Source organism: Rhinichthys klamathensis, unplaced genomic scaffold, assembly GCF_029890125.1.
Source record: "Rhinichthys klamathensis goyatoka isolate OS25496 unplaced genomic scaffold, OSU_Roscu_1.1 h1tg000196l_1, whole genome shotgun sequence".
Lineage (NCBI taxonomy): Eukaryota > Metazoa > Chordata > Actinopteri > Cypriniformes > Leuciscidae > Rhinichthys > Rhinichthys klamathensis.
Genome location: NW_026606722.1, coordinates 6442338 through 6463367, shown reverse-complemented (window position 1 = coordinate 6463367; position 21030 = coordinate 6442338). Strand labels below are relative to the sequence as shown.

Here is a 21030-nt window from a genome sequence, read left to right as displayed (position 1 = left end):
AGCTTTCCATAGCTATTTCCTTTCCATTAAAGCTCAAGATGGCTCTTTGGATCATCTCAAATCAGGATGGAGAACATGATCATCAGGTTATGCACAAATTTGAGGAGTTCATGCAGCTCAAGTGCTGAAATTGTACATAACACTTAACACAATATGTAAGATTTTTGGATTAAATTATTCAAAAAACACTAAAACAATGTTATATATTTTGTTGACTTGTTGTAAGCTTTTGGGATAATGCAAGTACACATTTAAATCCATAGAAATCAGTCATTTAACCAGTGTCATTGCGTCGTCATATTCGCGTTACCCTCGATTTCCAGTTTTACTTCCGTAGAAACCATGAAAACACCAAAGACGCTTCAATATATTATGTGTTTTATTTAGACAGGTGAGCAACTGTTTGGATACTTTTATCTACAGAAAGCGAATCATTGTTATATATAGCTCAACATTGTTAGTCTTATTGATTGAATTCTTTGTTTCCTTGATTTACCGCGAGTAACATATCATTTGGTTATTTGGTGTCCTTTTTTTGGAAAGAAACCTAAATTTACTTAGAAAAAAAGCTTGCGGAAAACACCGTTTTGTGAAAATCATCCTGAAATCTGATGGTTTACTTTTCTGGATATAGCAAAATTATGACAAAATGAATGTTATGAAGATAAACGGTGTATGCTTAATTTAACGTTAAGTGTGCTATTGATTGTAAAATTAAGCATAAAATTTTTTATCTATTCACAGCCCTATTATTATTTACATTTTCTGATCAATACACTGATAATTGATTTTTCCTTTTATGTGGTACTTTAACTGGTACTTTTAGTCCTCCACAGTCCATATGTTTGCCACTTTGTTTTAGAGAAAACTGGAAATTACGAAGAAGGACAGGGAAATGGGATTGAGAATGCAACTGGGAAATGATGCATGGGTGCCAAAGCTTAATAAGTTTGCTAGGCCATGGCTTTAACGGTTCTTTATTTTTAGATCAATTCAAATTCCACCATGAATTTAATTCTGATGTACATGTTTAGCATTTGTGTGGAAAGGTTTCACTCATATAAACCTGTATACTGATGTCTAATGATGCATGTATTTGCTTGTGTGTGCTTTACCTCAGGAACGAGGCGGTCCAACTGTCTGACACGGTTTTGGTGGGAAGGGTGTGTGGACAGCCATTCGGGGATGGTTGGTTGGCCACTCAACTGATCATAGATCTCCATCTGCTGCCAAAACACTGTGGCCGCCCTCACATCAGCACACGCCTGTCAGAAACGCACACAAATCTCAAATACACATAAAGAGATGCTTTTCTGGCATGTTAAAGCCCTGCCATCGTCAAAGGAAGCAAACAGGGAGATGACACGCACATGACCCGACGGGGCGCTCGGAGCTCTGGGCAACGTCATTAGCTGGAGCTAAAGCCGAGAGCAGGCTGGCTCACGGACAGCATGAATCATGACAGGGTCGAGCTAGCCATACAACGTGCCTGTGTCCTCCACCGAGCCGGCTGTAGCAGGCCAGATCTGGGCCCATTTACGAGCAGCAGGCGGCCCGTTATTACTACTATAAGAGATAGAAGGGAATTGACTGTTTCTCCATAATGATGCCAAGCATGGGATCAGGAGACATGCTGACAGGAAGAGCACTACACCGTGAATCACACCATTGCCACATGCAGTGAAACGCTTCCATGAAGCAGTTTGTAAAGAAACAGTGCCACCTAGAGGTCATGTAGGATACTACAGCTATAAACGACTGATATACAGTAGGTTCCCCTGAATTGTGTCTCAGGGTTTTAATTGATCCAGTTTTCTAGTCATCATACGTTAACAGTTATACAGCTTTTATTCAGAGTGGCGTAGAGTTGAAGTGTTTAATTCCTAAGAATGACTTCAAAAGTTACTTTATTTGCAATTTAAGTCAAGCATGTAATACTGTATAAGGCCCTGTTTACATCTGGTATTAAGATGCGTTTTTGCAATTTACATATGAACGCGCCCGGAGACGATGGAAAAACGTACAGAAAGCAGCAGCTTTCGTTTCTGCTCTGACAGACGCAAGACCAAGGGTTAGAAATCAGGAATGGTGAGAGAACATTGTGCTTGGTACAGTACGTTATTTGACTTCAAACCAAACTTAGGTCCTCAGCCGACAAAGTTTAAATCCTGTCTGGGTAGCGCGCTCCCCATAATGTTTACGCATTAGGTCAGGTGGTCTTTTGTGGCCGTTCGAATACATTCGAGCACATGAAAGCTACACAACAAAAGCAATCTGGTCAAATGTGTAATCCTGTGCTTTCCAGTCTGTGACAGTTGAGCTAGAAAAATAAAGATAAATAAAGGATAAAGAAAAAAACATGTATAACAAAGAATCTTACAGATCAGTTATCACATTAATATTTTTTACATTTGTCAGGCGCCAATGCGGCTTAGGCCTGTTTCACACCACACACACAACAGTTTTTGAATGAATCAGATTTAACTGCAACAAACATAATCACCATGCAATCAAATTTATGAGGGGAGGAAAATCTTTTCTTTTTTTTATGCTTTAAATGCCAGTTAATTTACATGCTCTACATTAAACTAAACCTAATGCCAAAGCATAGATATAACAGTGTGGTTATTGTTAACTAAAACAAACTATTAAAAATAGTTTTCAGAAATTGAATTAGAGCTAAAATAAAATAAACTATATTAGATGGAAAACCTAAACTTAATTAATGAATACGTTTAATTTAAAGTACTGAAGTTACTAAAACTGAAATAAAAATTCAAGCTATATAGAAAACAAAAACTAAACACATTTAAATTAATTAAAAATTGAAAAAGCTAATTCAAAATATTTATAAATACTATAACGTATATAAAGATGACTAAAACAACACTGAGCTATAAACTGCATGAATCATCTTGATTTAATGAACAGAAAGTGTTGTCTGTGTCAATTCGTGGAATTTTGCCTAAGCCTGACAGACAGTTTTTTTTTTTCAAACAAATTCAGTTACAAGGTGCAAAAATAGGCTTAACACCGAAAGTCTACTTGCAGCTGCACTTCTGCTACACAGCACTGCGCTGCTTATGCACGCACTGTACAATCTGAAACCTGAATAAACACATAAGCTGCTTACACTGTGAAACAGAACTTATAGTGCATTTTAGGTAGACATTTGATCAGTATGCGTTCCCTTGGAATTGAACCAAAAGCTTGGTGTTGCTACAAGAAGACTGTACAGAATCTGATCATATCTGCATTACCTTGGCAGCCAGCTGTAGGCCAACCTGGTCCGCCTCTGCCTCCAGCTTACGACTGAAGGGCCGGTCAAATAAGAACTACAACACAGACAAGAGGGAATGAGAGAGAATATGCAGTTAAATGAGCTATTCTAACAGCGCACACATGAGTTATATTGGGTAAACAGAGGAAGATGGACAGAATAAAGTGAACCATATTTGGAGAACAAAATGACTAGGAGATAAAAAAAGACCACCCATTAAAATGTAATTTATTTTAAATATAATAGGCAAAGAAGATGAAAAACAAGGAAAGAATGGGATGAAAATTCTCACATAAAAAGAGGAGTAGGAGAGTACATGGTATCTTAGAAGAAAAACACCATAAAAAAACCTGAAGTACAATTAAATTGAAAGCGGGCCTTTGTTTTATGCCGCAAAGTGATTCAGAAAATGCTAATTCAATATCCATTTAGAAGACAAATAAATGTAGCTGAATTTAAACTAACCTTAAATTGAAGTCCTTAGAAACCCAAATAAGATCTCCTCTGAGATATTGTTATTGTTTTATAATGGTGGTGAGAGAGTACTTGAGAAGGTTACTTTGAGCTCGAGTGGAGGAGTATAATTCTTGTTTAAAGGGTCTTTTAGGGATTTTAGAATCAATATTTAAGGAGTGTTTGCATCGTTAATGGACAAACCCAAAGTAAACAGAGTCCCATCGATGTCTTAAAGGGATAGTTCACGGATAGTTCACCCTAAAATGAAAATTCATCATTTACTCAACCAATTTCTTTCGTCTGTTGAACACAAAAGAAGATATTTTGAAGAATGTCCTTAACCAAACAGTTGTGGGGCACCACAACTGTTTTTTATTCCTACTTTTTTTATTCCTACTATGGAAGTCAATGGGGACCAAAAACGGTTCAGTTACCCATATTCTTCAAAATATCTTCTTTTGTGTTCAACAGAGGGGAATTTATTTTTATTTTTTCAATCAGACTGGCAAAATGAAGTGTTTTGATTAGCTGTGAACATCTCTGGTTCAAGACCAGCTTAACTTCAGTGAAAACATGTGGAATGAAGGCAGATAAGGAATCGATTGAAAAAGGGTAAAACAGAGATCACAAGGTCACCTGCACTAGTTTGCCCTGAATCCACTGGCCCAGCAGAGCTAAACTGTCCCGGGGACATATGGCCCAGATCGCCGTTAGCAGGACGACAGACAGCAGGTCCACCACGTGAGACAAACTGGCCTGCTCTGCCTGAGAAAGAGAAAGAAATTCATTACAGGCTTTTCTGTCTTTGTTGATTTCGTCGTTTATCTGCTATGCTAATTTGTTTGTATTTTGGTGTTAAGAACCATTTTTACTCTTGCTTAGCAGCCCATTCTCTGACAGCATGCCCAATTAGGAACAATGTAGAAAAACAAAGAAAAAGAAACAAGCAATTTAACGACGAGAGACATAATAAATCACACTGAATTGTAATTACAATACCCATTCTACTGAAATAAGGGCAACAGATATGGCAAAACATGTCTAAAAGTGGCCAGGTACATGCTGCAAAGCAGATTTGTTATGTAATTATGTCATCTGCACGCCGTGCACGGGCATAAAGTCGTATACCTTTTTAACATAGTAATATAGCTTCCTTGCATGAAAATGTATGGTTTTCACTTTCTTCACCCTTAAACCCATATGTGTGTGTTTTTTCCCCATTATTATTCTTTTAAAGGGGGGGGGGGGGGTGAAATGCTATTTCATGCATAGTGAGTTTTTTACACTGTTAAAGAGTTGGATTCCCATGCTAAACATGGACAAAGTTTCAAAAATTAAGTTGTACGTTTGATTGAGTATTTCTGTTCTCAAAATACTCCTTCCTGGTTGTCACAAGTTTCGGAAAGTTTTTTTCGAGTATGGGCGCGTATGACGTCAGATGCGCCGGAATTTCCTTATACGGTCCTAAGGGCACTTCTCTCTGAAGGGCGCGCGGGCAGCTGTAGAGCGATAGCCGTAAACTATGCCTATCAAAGCGCTGTGCATCGGCTGCGCTCAATATGTCACCAAAGAAGTGTGTTTTCGGTTGCCAAGGCAAGACAACACTGCACAGATTCCCAAAGAATCAAGCGTTAAGGGACCAGTGGATGGAGTTTGTTTTTCCAGAACATCAACACAGTTGTGCAAGTGTTCTTGTTTGTTCCATGCATTTCGAGGATGATTTTTTATAAAGGCCCAGTTCGAAGCCGGATTTGCTAATCGTTTAGTTCTCAAGGATGGAGCAGAACACTAAAGGTTAACGGTCTTGCATTGGAACCGCAGGCGGTGAGTAGAACTGCTTCAAATATCTGTGTGTCTATCGGCGTGTAACTTAAGCACAGCAAGTAGGCTAAACAACATGATCACGAATAGTTAATGTATCTATGGAGCATGCGATGTATGTTGTGTGTTTGTTTAAATACATGTGTTTAGGTGGCTACTGTAGGTGTCTGTTTGTTTATTGTAAAACCAAATCATGTCTTCATAAACCACGAGTAGAGACCACACACAAATGTTCTAAAACTTCGCACGCTCGTGATTATTTAGCTCCGCCCACATGGCACGCCTCGACCCGCTCGGCTTTTTCCGGAAAGACTCGGTACAGCCTATCTTTCTTTTATAAATATAATAAAACTAAAGACTTTTTGGAGATATGATGGATGCAATATTACTCTATAGGTACTCAAGATTGACATGAGATTGACTGAAATGTCAATGTGTTTCACCCCCCCTTTAAACATAACAGGTTTATTTTTATTAAATGTTTATGCTGCTCTTTTAGATAAAAATTTTAATGACTATGACACTTAAATCTCGGTTTGGTCCTCACAAATATGAGATATTTTTTAATTTTTTACAACTTTTTGGAGCCACTTTACTGTCACTGTTAGCCATCTACTTCTATGAGGAAAATAGCAGCTTGGACATTTTGCTAAACATCTTTTGTGTTCCCCATACACAACCATTAATAAGTTTGCAGTCAGTAAGATTTTTTCAAATGTTTTTGAAAGTCTCTTATGCTCACCAAGATTGCATTTATTTAATCAAAAATACAGTAATATTCTATTGTGAAATATCATTGCAGTTTAAAGTAACTTAATTTAACTTATTTTAAAATGTAATTTTAAGACATTTTAGACAGTAAGAGTGCTTTTAATTCCATTCAGCCAGGCTTACTCTCACGTGGACGTCCCCACTGTAACATGGATCATGGACTATCTGACGGAAAGACCACAGTATGTGCGCCTACAAAACTGTAGGTCAGAACTGACAGTTAGTATTGTGGGTGTGCCACAGGGGACTGTTTTGGCACTTTTTTACACCTCTGACTTTAAGTATGATACTAGGGCATGCCATCTCCAGAAATTTTCAGACGACTCTGTGGTCATGGGATGTATAAGTGAAGGAAAGGAAGAGGAGTATAGGAGCCTGGTGGAAAGTTTTGTAAACTGGTGCAAGCAAAACAATCTCCAGCTTAACACAAACCAAACTAAGGAGATGGTGATTGATTTTAGGAGATCTAAACATGCAGTGTCTCCCATCAGAATGAATGGTGAAGAGATTCAGACTGTCACTTCTTATAAATATCTGGGAGTGCACTTGGACGACAAAGCTGACCACTAACATTGAGATGACATACAAAAAAGGACAGAGTCGTCTCTATTTCTTGAGGAGAATGAGATCTTATGGAGTTCCAGGAGAAATGCTCCGTTCCTTTTATGAGTCGGTTGTGGCGACAGTACTTTTCTATGCTGTCGTATGCTGGGGAAGTGGAATCAGGATCAGCGATGCAAACAGACTGAATAAACTGATAAAGAAAGCCAGCTCTGTGTTGGGTACTACCCTTGACCCGCTGGAGGTGGTGATGGAGAGGACAATTCTGGCTAAACTCTGTCATTTTGTGTGTAACTGCTCACCCTTTAAATGGTATCGTTGGTGCACAGGAGAATACATTTAGTAGATGTGTTTAGTTGATTCCTCCTCGGTGTAAGAAGGAGAGATATTTTAGGTATTTTATTCCTGCTGCGATTGGGCTGTACAACCACACCCTGATTTGAAGTATGTGCAGAATAGTGAGGGTATGTATATGTATATGCATTTATATGGATAGAAGTGTGCATGTGTGTATTTGCGTGCATGTATAGGTATACGGGTATATTTATTGGTATGTACGTATGCATAGGGATGTACACTCACCTAAAGGATTATTAGGAACACCTGTTCAATTTCTCATTAATGCAATTATCTAATCAACCAATCACATGGCAGTTGCTTCAATGCATTTAGGGGTGTGGTCCTGGTCAAGACAATCTCCTGAACTCCAAACTGAATGTCAGAATGGGAAAGAAAGGTGATTTAAGCAATTTTGAGCGTGGCATGGTTGTTGGTGCCAGACGGGCCGGTCTGAGTATTTCACAATCTGCTCAGTTACTGGGATTTTCACGCACAACCATTTCTAGGGTTTACAAAGAATGGTGTGAAAAGGGAAAAACATCCAGTATGCGGCAGTCCTGTGGGCGAAAATGCCTTGTTGATGCTAGAGGTCAGAGGAGAATGGGCCGACTGATTCAAGCTGATAGAAGAGCAACTTTGACTGAAATAACCACTCGTTACAACCGAGGTATGCAGCAAAGCATTTGTGAAGCCACAACACGCACAAACTTAAGGCGGACGGGCTACAACAGCAGAAGACCCCACCGGGTACCACTCATCTCCTCTACAAATATGAAAAAGAGGCTACAATTTGCAGGAGCTCCCCTGGTCTGATGAGTCTCGATTTCTGTTGAGACATTCAGATGGTAGAGAATTTGGCGTAAACAGAATGAGAACATGGATCCATCATGCCTTGTTACCACTGTGCAGGCTGGTGGTGGTGGTGTAATGGTGTGGGGGATGTTTTCTTGGCACACTTTAGGCCCCTTAGTGCCAATTGGCCATTGTTTAAATGCCACGGCCTACCTGAGCATTGAGCAATGAGTTTCCTGTACTAAACTGGCCCCCACAGTCACCAGATCTCAACCCAATAGAGCAGGGGTGGGGAACGTTGATCCTGGAGGGCCATTGTCCTGCAGAGTTTAGCTCCAACCCTAATTAAACACACCTGAAGCTAATCAAGGTCTTCAGGATTCCTAAAGTTACAGGCAGGTGAGTGTTTTTTTCAGGGTTGGAGCTAAACTCTGCAGGACAATGGCCCTCCAGGATCAACGTTCCCCACCCCTGAAATAGAGCATCCTTGGGATGTGGTGGAACAGGAGCTTCGTGCCCTGGATGTGCATCAACTGCAAGATGCTATCCTATCAATATGGGCCAACATTTCTAAAGAATGCTTTCAGCACCTTGTTGAATCAATGCCACGTAGAATTAAGGCAGTTCTGAAGGCGAAAGGGAAACACAGTATTAGTATGGTGTTCCTAATAATCCTTTAGGTGAGTGTATACGGGTCTGTATGGTGAGCGTATTTGTGTATATGTACTTACGTAGATGCATGAATGGAAGTTATTTAGTATATTTACTATTTTAATATTTCAGTCCACATTCCGTAATAACTTGTTTTAAATATCTTGATTGTTTTTGCTTGGACTAGGGGTTGAGTGGCATTGTTTGGTACAATATGTAATGTGAGAGTATTGAGGGTGTATGTGGGAATTGGAGGTGTTTTTGAATTTGTTATGTTAAGTAGGTCGTTGTATGGTATTTTGTAATTGATGGATACTCAGATTATTGAGATTGATTGATTGATTTTTTTGTCTATTTCTGTTATGCATGTTGTCCTGCTGTAACACCTTAATTTCCCCTTGGGGATTAATAAAGGAAGTCTAAGTACAATTCATTTCAGCATCATTACTCCAGTCTTCAGTGTCACATGATCCTTAAAAAATCATTCTAATATGATGATTTGCTGCTCAAGAAATATTTCTAATCATGTTGAAAATGGTTGTGCTGCTTTTTTTGTGGAAACAGTGATACAATTTAAGTATCCTTTGCTGACCAGAAAGAATATGAAAGAAAGCATGTGCATCAATTATACTGAGATTGTTTGTCCACTCAACTGTAGCTACGATCCCAGAATAAAATAATAATCGTTGATTACAGTGTGTATGCAGGTTTGTAGTATCTGCAACAAGTCAGAAGGAGTCTCATAAGAGTGTCAGCTTGTTGCTGATTTAAAATAACTAAGGAGACACTTGAGTCTAATAAAGTGAGCTTGACTTTAAAGGGAATGTTCAGTGTCACAGAAAAATGTGCTGAATCAATTTAGTTTTTCTCAGCCATACCATGTTAGCCCTCATAGGAGTGCTAAGCTCCTTCACTTTAACCAGACCCATAAGCATGCAGTGATGCAACAGCTCTGAAACTAAAACATCTCTTTAAACCGAACCCTTAACAGTGCTTAGTGCCTCTGAGACAGGACGCCTACTTCTCTTCATTTAAACCAAGTGAAGAGATGAAAGTCAAACATGACGCACGCAAAAGAGAGATAAAGCAAGCACTTGAATCTAATGAAGGGTGTTTTACTTCCAGAAAAAAGCTGAGAGACACAGCAAAGGAAGTACAAATTTAGTTTGATCCAAACTATAAAGGCCAGAGGCAGTCCGAGACCATGTAATACTCACATACATTTAAATTGAAATCGAAATGACCCTAAGAGAGAGATTACTTACAGATATTAATATTACACTCTTGGTTAGTTTAAGCATAATTAATTACTGAATTCAAATGGTTTCTGATAAAATGACAAAAAATAAATAAATCCAGTCGGGTGTTTGTGTGCAGGGGTCTGACAGTGTGGCCGGGACTTACTGCATGACCAATCAGAGCGTGAGCCATCTCATGTCCCAGTATAAAGACCAGCTGATGAATGTCTGCTACAGCCTGCAGCATTCCCGTGAAGACGAAGATCTCTCCATTCTGAAACACATGCACACACACAATCATTCCAGCTGTGAAATCAGAGTAATTTTCACCTCTAGTAATCAGTCTCAAGATTTCCTTTAATCATGTATAGTGAATTAAAAGGTTAGTTCACCCACAAATGAAAATTATATCATTAATTACTTCCCTCATGTCGTTCCAAACCCGTAAGACTTTCATTCATCTTTGGAACACAAATTAAGATATTTTTGATTAAATCTGAGAGCCCTCTATAGACAGCTACGCAAGGACCACTTCGATGCTTCTAAAAGTTCATAAAGAGTTCGTAAAACTAATCTATTTGAAATGAGCGGTTTAGTCCAAATTTTCTGAAGAGACTCATTGGTTCTTGCAGAAGCTCAAACGTGATGCGTAACACAAGAATGAACCTCATTGCTTCTTGCTGAAGCTCAAACGTGCGGCGTAACACGAGAATGAAACTCATTGATTTTTGCTGAAGCTCAAACGTGCTGCGTAACGAGAATGAACCTCATTGGTTCTTGCTGAAGCTCAAACGTGCTGTGTAACACAAGAATGAACCTCATTGGTTCTTGCTGAAGCTCAAACGTACCGCATAACACGAGAATGAACCTCATTGGCTCTTGCAGAAGCTCAAACGTGCTGCGTAACAAGAATGAACCTCATTGGTTCTTGCAGAAGCTCAAATGTGCTGCGTAACAAGAATGAACCTCATTGGTTCTTGCTGAAGCTCAAACGTGCTGCGTAACATGAGAATGAACCTCATTGGTTCTTGCAGAAGCTCGAACGTGCTGCGTAACAAGAATGAAGCTCATTGGTTCTTGCAGAAGCTCAAATGTGCTGCGTAACACGAGAATGAACCTCATTGGTTCTTGCAGAAGCTCAAATGTGCTGCGTAACACGAGAATGAAGCTCATTGGTTCTTGCTGAAGCTCAAACGTGCTGCGTAACGAGAATGAACCTCATTGGTTCTTGCTGAAGCTCAAACGTGCTGCGTAACAAGAATGAAGCTCATTGGTTCTTGCAGAAGCTCAAATGTGCTGCGTAACACGAGAATGAACCTCATTGGTTCTTGCAGAAGCTCAAATGTGCTGCGTAACACAAGAATGAAGCTCATTGGTTCTTGCTGAAGCTCAAACGTGCTGCGTAACGAGAATGAACCTCATTGGTTCTTGCAGAAGCTCAAACGTGCTGCGTAACAAGAATGAACCTCATTGGTTCTTGCTGAAGCTCAAACGTGCTGCGTAACAAGAATGAAGCTCATTGGTTCTTGCAGAAGCTCAAATGTGCTGCGTAACACGAGAATGAACCTCATTGGTTCTTGCAGAAGCTCAAATGTGCTGCGTAACACGAGAATGAAGCTCATTGGTTCTTGCTGAAGCTCAAACGTGCTGCGTAACGAGAATGAACCTCATTGGTTCTTGCAGAAGCTCAAACGTGCTGCGTAACAAGAATGAACCTCATTGGTTCTTGCTGAAGCTCAAACGTGCTGCGTAACACGAGAATGAACCTCATTGGTTCTTGCTGAAGCTCAAACGTGCTGCGTAACAAGAATGAAGCTCATTGGTTCTTGCAGAAGCTCAAATGTGCTGCGTAACACGAGAATGAACCTCATTGGTTCTTGCTGAAGCTCAAATGTGCTGCGTAACACGAGAATGAACCTCATTGGTTCTTGCTGAAGCTCAAACGTGCTGCGTAACAAGAATGAACCTCATTGGTTCTTGCTGAAGCTCAAACGTGCTGTGTAACACAAGAATGAACCTCATTGGTTCTTGCAGAAGCTCAAACGTGCTGCGTAACAAGAATTAACCTCATTGGTTCTTGCTGAAGCTCAAACGTGCTGCGTAACACGACAATGAACCTCATTGGTTCTTGCTGAAGCTCAAACGTGCTGTGTAACACAAGAATGAACCTCATTGGTTCTTGCAGAAGCTCAAACGTGCTGCGTAACACGACAATGAACCTCATTGGTTCTTGCTGAAGCTCAAACGTGCTGCGTAACAAGAATTAACATCATTGGTTCTTGCTGAAGCTCAAACGTGCTGCGTAACACGACAATGAACCTCATTGGTTCTTGCTGAAGCTCAAACGTGCTGCGTAACGAGAATGAACCTCATTGGTTCTTGCTGAAGCTCAAACGTGCTGCGTAACACGACAATGAACCTCATTGGTTCTTGCTGAAGCTCAAACGTGCTGCGTAACAAGAATTAACCTCATTGGTTCTTGCTGAAGCTCAAACGTGCTGCGTAACACGACAATGAACCTCATTGGTTCTTGCTGAAGCTCAAACGTGCTGCGTAACGAGAATGAACCTCATTGGTTCTTGCTGAAGCTCAAACGTGCTGCGTAACACAAGAATGAACCTCATTGGTTCGTGCTGCATAACAAGAATGAACCTCATTGGTTCTTGCTGAAGCTCAAACGTGCTGCGTAACACAAGAATGAACCACATTGGTTCGTGCTGCGTAACAAGAATGAACCTCATTGGTTCTTGCTGAAGCTCAAACGTGCTGCGTAACACGAGAATGAACCTCATTGGTTCTTGCTGAAGCTCAAACGTGCGGCGTAACACAAGAATGAACCTCATTGGTTCGTGCTGCGTAACAAGAATGAACCTCATTGGTTCTTGCTGAAGCTCAAACGTGCTGCGTAACACAAGAATGAACCTCATTGGTTCTTGCAGAAGCTCAAACGTGCTGCGTAACGAGAATGAACCTCATTGGTTCTTGCAGAAGCTCAAACGTGCTGCGTAACAAGAATGAACCTCATTGGTTCTTGCAGAAGCTCAAATGTGCTGCGTAACAAGAATGAACCTCATTGTTTCTTGCTGAAGCTCAAATGTGCTGCGTAACAAGAATGAACCTCATTGGTTCTTGCTTAAGCTCAAACGTGCGGCGTAACATGAGAATGAACCTCAATGGTTCTTGCAGAAGCTCGAACGTGCTGCGTAACACAAGAATGAACCTCATTGGTTCTTGCAGAAGCTCAAACGTGCTGCGTAAGACAAGAATGAACCTCATTGGTTCTTGCAGAAGCTCAAACGTGCTGCGTAACGAGAATGAACCTCATTGGTTCTTGCAGAAGCTCAAACGTGCTGCGTAACAAGAATGAACCTCATTGGTTCTTGCAGAAGCTCAAATGTGCTGCGTAACAAGAATGAACCTCATTGGTTCTTGCAGAAGCTCAAATGTGCTGCGTAACAAGAATGAACCTCATTGGTTCTTGCTGAAGCTCAAACGTGCGGCGTAACATGAGAATGAACCTCAATGGTTCTTGCAGAAGCTCGAACGTGCTGCGTAACAAGAATGAACCTCATTGGTTCTTGCAGAAGCTCAAATGTGCTGCGTAACACGAGAATGAACGTTTAACACGAGAATGAACCTCATGGGTTCTTGCTGAAGCTCAAACGTGCTGCGTAACGAGAACGAACCTCATTGGTTCTTGCAGAAGCTCAAACGTGCTGCGTAACGAGAATGAATCTCATTGGTTCTTGCAGAAGCTCAAACGTGCTGAGTAACACGAGAATGAACCTCATTGGTTCTTGCAGAAGCTCAAACGTGCTGTGTAACACAAGAATGAACCTCATTGGTCCTTGCAGAAACTCAAACGTGCTGCTTAACAAGAATGAGCCTCATTGGTTCTTGCAGAAGCTCAAATGTGCTGTGTAACACAAGAATGAACCTCATTAGTTCTTGCTGAAGCTCAAACGTGCTGCGTAACACGAGAATGAACCTCACTGGTTCTTGCAGAAGCTCAAACGCGCTGCGTAACGAGAATGAACCTCATTGGTTCTTGCAGAAGCTCAAACGTGCTGCGTAACACGAGAATGAACTTCAATGGTTCTTGCTGAAGCTCAAACGTGCTGCGTAACACGAGAATGAACCTCATTGGTTCTTGCTGAAGCTCAAATGTGCTGCGTAACACAAGAATGAACCTCATTGGTTCTTGCATAAGCTCAAATGTGCTGCGTAACACAAGAATGAACCTCATTGGTTCTTGCAGAAGCTCAAATGTGCTGTGTAACACAAGAATGAACCTCATTGGTTCTTGCTGAAGCTCAAACGTGCTGCGTAACAAGAATGAACCTCATTGGTTCTTGCAGAAGCTCAAACGTGCTGCGTAACAAGAATGAACCTCATTGGTTCTTGCAGAAGCTCAAATGTGCTGTGTAACAAGAATGAACCTCATTGGTTCTTGCTGAAGCTCAAACATGCTGCGTAACACGAGAATGAACCTAATTGGTTCTTTCTGAAGCTCAAACGTGCTGCAAAACGAGAATGAACCTCATTGGTTCTTGCAGAAGCTCAAACGTGCTGCGTAACACGAGAATGAACCTCATTGGTTCTTGCTGAAGCTCAAACGTGCTGCGTAACACAAGAATGAACCTCATTGGTTCTTGCAGAAGCTCAAATGTGCTGCGTAACACAAGAATGAACCTCATTGGTTTTTGCAGAAGCTCAAACGTGCTGCGTAACACGAGAATGAACCTCATTGGTTCTTGCAGAAGCTCAAATGTGCTGCGTAACACAAGAATGAACCTCATTGGTTCTTGCAGAAGCTCAAACGTGCTGCGTAACACGAGAATGAACCTCATTGGTTCTTGCTGAAGCTCAAACGTGCTGCGTAACACGAGAATGAACCTCATTGGTTCTTGCAGAAGCTCAAATGTGCTGCGTAACAAGAATGAACCTCATTGGTTCTTGCTGAAGCTCAAACGTACTGCGTAACGAGAATGAACCTCACTGGTTCTTGCAGAAGCTCAAACGTGCTGCGTAACGAGAATGAACCTCATTGGTTCTTGCAGAAGCTCAAATGTGCTGCGTAACAAGAATGAACCTCATTGGTTCTTGCAGAAGCTCAAACGTACTGCGTAACGAGAATGAACCTCATTGGTTCTTGCTGAAGCTCAAACGTGCTGCGTAACACGAGAATGAACCTCATTGGTTCTTGCAGAAGCTCAAATGTGCTGCGTAACATGAGAATGAACCTCATTGGTTCTTGCAGAAGCTCAAACGTGCTCTGTAACACAAGAATGAACCTCATTGGTTCTTGCTGAAGCTCAAACGTGCGGCGTAACAAGAATGAACCTCATTGGTTCTTGCTGAAGCTCAAACGTACCGCATAACACGAGAATGAACCTCATTGGTTCTTGCAGAAGCTCAAACGTGCTGCGTAACACGAGAATGAACCTCATTGGTTCTTGCAGAAAATCAAACGTGCTTCGTAACAAGAATGAACCTCATTGGTTCTTGCAGAAGCTCAAACGTGCTGAGTAACACAAGAATGAACCTCATTGGTTCTTGCTGAAGCTCAAACGTGCTGCGTAACACGAGAATGAACCTCATTGGTTCTTGCTGAAGCTCAAACGTGCTGCGTAACAAGAATGAACCTCATTGGTTCTTGCAGAAGCTCAAACGTGCTACGTAACACGATAATAAACCTCATTGATTCTTGCTGAAGCTCAAATGTGCTGCGTAACATGAGAATGAACCTCATTGGTTCTTGCTGAAGCTCAAACATGCTGCGTAACACGAGAATGAACCTCATTGGTTATTGCAGAAGCTCGAACGTGCTGCGTAACAAGAATGAACCTCATTGGTTCTTGCAGAACCTCAAATGTGCTGTGTAACACAAGAAAGAACCTCATTGGTTCTTGCAGAAGCTCAAACGTGCTGCGTAACATGAGAATGAACCTCATTGGTTCTTGCTGAAGCTCAAACGTGCTGCGTAACACGAGAATGAACCTCATTGGTTCTTGCTGAAACTCAAATGTGCTGCGTAACATGAGAATGAACCTCATTGGTTCTTGCTGAAGCTCAAACGTGCTGCGTAACAAGAATGAACCTCATTGGTTCTTGCTGAAGCTCAAACGTGCTGCGTAACAAAAGAATGAACCTCATTGGTTCTTGCAGAAGCTCAAACGTGCTGCGTAACATGAGAATGAACCTCATTGATTCTTGCTGAAGCTCAAACGTGCTGCGTAACACGAGAATGAACCTCATTGGTTCTTGCTGAAGCTCAAACGTGCTGCGTAACATGAGAATGAACCTCATTGATTCTTGCTGAAGCTCAAACGTGCTGCGTAACACGAGAATGAACCTCATTGGTTCTTGCTGAAGCTCAAACGTGCTGCGTAACACAAGAATGAACCTCATTGGTTCGTGCTGCGTAACACAAGAATGAACCTAATTGGTTCTTGCTGAAGCTCAAACGTGCTGCGTAACACAAGAAAGAACCTCATTGGTTCTTGCTGAAGCTCAAACGTGCTGTGTAACACAAGAGTGAACCTCATTGGTTCTTGCAGAAGCTCAAACGTGCTGCGTAACGAGAATGAACCTCATTGGTTCTTGCACAAGCTCAAATGTGCTGCGTAACGAGAACGAACCTCATTGGTTCTTGCAGAAGCTCAAACGTGCTGCGTAACGAGAATGAATCTCATTGGTTCTTGCAGAAGCTCAAACGTGCTGAGTAACACGAGAATGAACCTCATTGGTTCTTGCAGAAGCTCAAACGTGCTGTGTAACACAAGAATGAACCTCATTGGTTCTTGCAGAAACTCAAACGTGCTGCGTAACAAGAATGAACCTCATTGGTTCTTGCTGAAGCTCAAACGTACCGCATAACACAAGAATGAACCTCATTGGTTCTTGCAGAAGCTCAAATGTGCTGCATAACAAGAATGAACCTCATTGGTTCTTGCTGAAGCTCAAACGTGCTGCGTAACATGAGAATGAACCTCAATGGTTCTTGCAGAAGCTCGAACGTGCTGCGTAACAAGAATGAACCTCATTGGTTCTTGCAGAAGCTCAAATGTGCTGCGTAACACGAGAATGAACGTTTAACACGAGAATGAACCTCATTGGTTCTTGCTGAAGCCCAAACGTGCTGCGTAACACGAGAATGAACCTCATTGGTTCTTGCTGAAGCTCAAACGTTCTGCGTAACAAGAATGAACCTCATTGGTTCTTGCAGAAGCTCAAATGTGCTGCGTAACACGAGAATGAACCTCATTGGTTCTTGCAGAAGCTCAAACGTGCTGCGTAACACAAGAATGAACCTCATTGGTTCTTGCAGAAGCTCAAACGTGCTGCGTAACACGAGAATGAACCTCATTGGTTCTTGCAGAAGCTCAAACGTGCTGCGTAACACAAGAATGAACCTCATTGGTTCTTGCTGAAGCTCAAACGTGCTGCGTAAAAAGAATGAACCTCATTGGTTCTTGCAGAAGCTCAAATGTGCTGTGTAACACGAGAATGAACCTCACTGGTTCTTGCAGAAGCTCAAACGTGCTGCGTAACACGAGAATGAACCTCATTGGTTCTTGCTGAAGCTCAAACGTGCTGCGTAACACGAGAATGAATCTCATTGGTTCTTGCAGAAGCTCAAATGTGCTGCGTAACGAGAATGAACCTCATTGGTTCTTGCAGAAGCTCAAACGTGCTGCGTAACACGAGAATGAACCTCATTGGTTCTTGCTGAAGCTCAAACGTGCTGCGTAACACGAGAATGAACCTCATTGGTTCTTGCAGAAGCTCAAATGTGCTGCGTAACACGAGAATGAACCTCATTGGTTCTTGCTGAAGCTCAAATGTGCTGCGTAACACAAGAATGAACCTCATTGGTTCTTGCTGAAGCTCAAACGTGCTGCGTAACAAGAATGAACCTCATTGGTTCTTGCAGAAGCTCAAATGTGCTGTGTAACAAGAATGAACCTCATTGGTTCTTGCTGAAGCTCAAACGTGCTGCGTAACACGAGAATGAACCTCATTGGTTCTTGCTGAAGCTCAAACGTGCTGCGTAACAAGAATGAACCTCATTGGTTCTTGCAGAAGCTCAAACGTGCTGCGTAACAAGAATGAACCTCATTGGTTCTTGCAGAAGCTCAAACGTGCTGCGTAACAAGAATGAACCTCATTGGTTCTTGCAGAAGCTCAAACGTGCTGCGTAACAAGAATGAACCTCATTGGTTCTTGCAGAAGCTCAAACGTGCTGCGTAACAAGAATGAACCTCATTGGTTCTTGCTGAAGCTCAAACGTGCTGCGTAACAAGAATGAACCTCATTGGTTCTTGCAGAAGCTCAAACGTGCTGCGTAACAAGAATGAACCTCATTGGTTCTTGCAGAAGCTCAAACGTGCTGCGTAACAAGAATGAACCTCATTGGTTCTTGCTGAAGCTCAAACGTGCTGCGTAACGAGAATGAACCTCATTGGTTCTTGCAGAAGCTCAAACGTGCTGCGTAACGAGAATGAACCTCATTGGTTCTTGCAGAAGCTCAAATGTGCTGCGTAACATGAGAATGAACCTCATTGGTTCTTGCAGAAGCTCAAACGTGCTGTGTAACACAAGAATGAACCTCATTGGTTCTTGCTGAAGCTCAAACGTGCTGCGTAACAAGAATGAACCTCATTGGTTCTTGCTGAAGCTCAAACGTACCGCATAACACGAGAATGAACCTCATTGGTTCTTGCAGAAGCTCAAACGTGCTGCGTAACACGAGAATGAACCTCATTGGTTCTTGCAGAAGCTCGAACGTGCTGCGTAACAAGAATGAACCTCATTGGTTCTTGCAGAAGCTCAAATGTGCTGCGTAACATGAGAATGAACCTCATTGGTTCTTGCTGAAGCTCAAACATGCTGCGTAACAAAAGAATGAACCTCATTGGTTCTTGCAGAAGCTCAAATGTGCTGCGTAACATGAGAATGAACCTCATTGGTTCTTGCAGAAGCTCAAATGTGCTGCGTAACATGAGAATGAACCTCATTGGTTCTTGCTGAAGCTCAAACGTGCTACGTAACACGAGAATGAACATCATTGATTCTTGCTGAAGCTCAAACGTGCTGCGTAACATGAGAATGAACCTCAATGGTTCTTGCTGAAGCTCAAACGTGCTGCGTAACATGAGAATGAACCTCAATGGTTCTTGCTGAAGCTCAAACGTGCTGCGTAACATGAGAATGAACCTCAATGGTTCTTGCTGAAGCTCAAATGTGCTGCGTAACATGAGAATGAACCTCACTGGTTCTTGCTGAAGCTCAAACGTGCTGCGTAACAAAAGAATGAACCTCATTGGTTCTTGCAGAAGCTCAAACGTGCTTCGTAACAAGAATGAACGTCATTGGTTCTTGCAGAAGCTCAAAAGTGCTGAGTAACACAAGAATGAACCTCATTGGTTCTTGCTGAAGCTCAAACGTGCTGCGTAACACGAGAATGAACCTCATTGGTTCTTGCAGAAGCTCAAACGTGCTGCGTAACGAGAATGAATCTCATTGGTTCTTGCAGAAGCTCAAACGTGCTGAGTAACACGAGAATGAACCTCATTGGTTCTTGCAGAAGCTCATACGTGCTGTGTAACACAAGAATGAACCTCATTGGTTCTTGCAGAAACTCAAACGTGCTGCGTAACAAGAATGAACCTCATTGGTTCTTGCTGAAGCTCAAACGTACCGCATAACACAAGAATGAACCTCATTGGTTCTTGCAGAAGCTCAAATGTGCTGCGTAACAAGAATGAACCTCATTGGTTCTTGCTGAAGCTCAAACGTGCTGCGTAACATGAGAATGAACCTCAATGTTTCTTTCAGAAGCTCGAACGTGCTGCGTAACAAGAATGAACCTCATTGGTTCTTGCAGAAGCTCAAATGTGCTGCGTAACACGAGAATGAACCTCATTGGTTCTTGCTGAAGCCCAAACGTGCTGCGTAACACGAGAATGAACCTCATTGGTTCTTGCTAAAGCTCAAACGTTCTGCGTAACAAGAATGAACCTCATTGGTTCTTGCAGAAGCTCAAATGTGCTGCGTAACACGAGAATGAACCTCATTGGTTCTTGCAGAAGCTCAAACGTGCTGCGTAACACGAGAATGAACCTCATTGGTTCTTGCAGAAGCTCAAACGTGCTGCGTAACACAAGAATGAACCTCATTGGTTCTTGCTGAAGCTCAAACGTGCTCCGTAAAAAGAATGAACCTCATTGGTTCTTGCAGAAGCTCAAATGTGCTGTGTAACACGAGAATGAACCTCACTGGTTCTTGCAGAAGCTCAAACGTGCTGCGTAACGAGAATGAACCTCATTGGTTCTTGCAGAAGCTCAAACGTGCTGCGTAACACGAGAATGAACCTCATTGGTTCTTGCTGAAGCTCAAACGTGCTGCGTAACACGAGAATGAACCTCATTGGTTCTTGCAGAAGCTCAAATGTGCTGCGTAACACGAGAATGAACCTCATTGGTTCTTGCAGAAGCTCAAATGTGCTGCGTAACACAAGAATGAACCTCATTGGTTCTTGCTGAAGCTCAAACGTGCTGCGTAACAAGAATGAACCTCATTGGTTCTTGCAGAAGCTCAAACGTGCTGCGTAACAAGAATGAACCTCATTGGTTCTTGCAGAAGCTCAAACGTGCTGCGTAACAAGAATGAACCTCATTGGTTCTTGCAGAAGCTCAAACGTGCTGCGTAACAAGAATGAACCTCATTGGTTCTTGCAGAAGCTCAAACGTGCTGCGTAACAAGAATGAACCTCATTGGTTCTTGCTGAAGCTCAAACGTGCTGCGTAACGAGAATGAACCTCATTGGTTCTTGCAGAAGCTCAAACGTGCTGCGTAACGAGAATTAACCTCATTGGTTCTTGCAGAAGCTCAAATGTGCTGCGTAACATGAGAATGAACCTCATTGGTTCTTGCAGAAGCTCAAACGTGCTGTGTAACACAAGAATGAACCTCATTGGTTCTTGCTGAAGCTCAAACGTACCGCATAACACGAGAATGAACCTCATTGGTTCTTGCTGAAGCTCAAACGTACCGCATAACACGAGAATGAACCTCATTGGTTCTTGCAGAAGCTCAAACGTGCTGCGTAACAAGAAT

General features: G+C 41.8%; 1 protein-coding gene across 1 annotated transcript in view; it reads right to left on the bottom strand.

The window, feature by feature from the left end:
* Nucleotides 1-21030, bottom strand: part of oma1 (OMA1 zinc metallopeptidase) — a 35520-nt gene that overhangs the window by 7481 nt on the left and 7009 nt on the right. The window contains exons 4-7 of the mRNA XM_056262790.1: nt 10076-10183; nt 4373-4501; nt 3261-3335; nt 1116-1265 (exon numbers count right to left, since the gene is read on the bottom strand). Coding sequence (XP_056118765.1) covers nt 1116-1265; nt 3261-3335; nt 4373-4501; nt 10076-10183 — 462 coding nt within the window. The remainder of the gene's footprint in view (nt 1-1115; nt 1266-3260; nt 3336-4372; nt 4502-10075; nt 10184-21030) is intronic.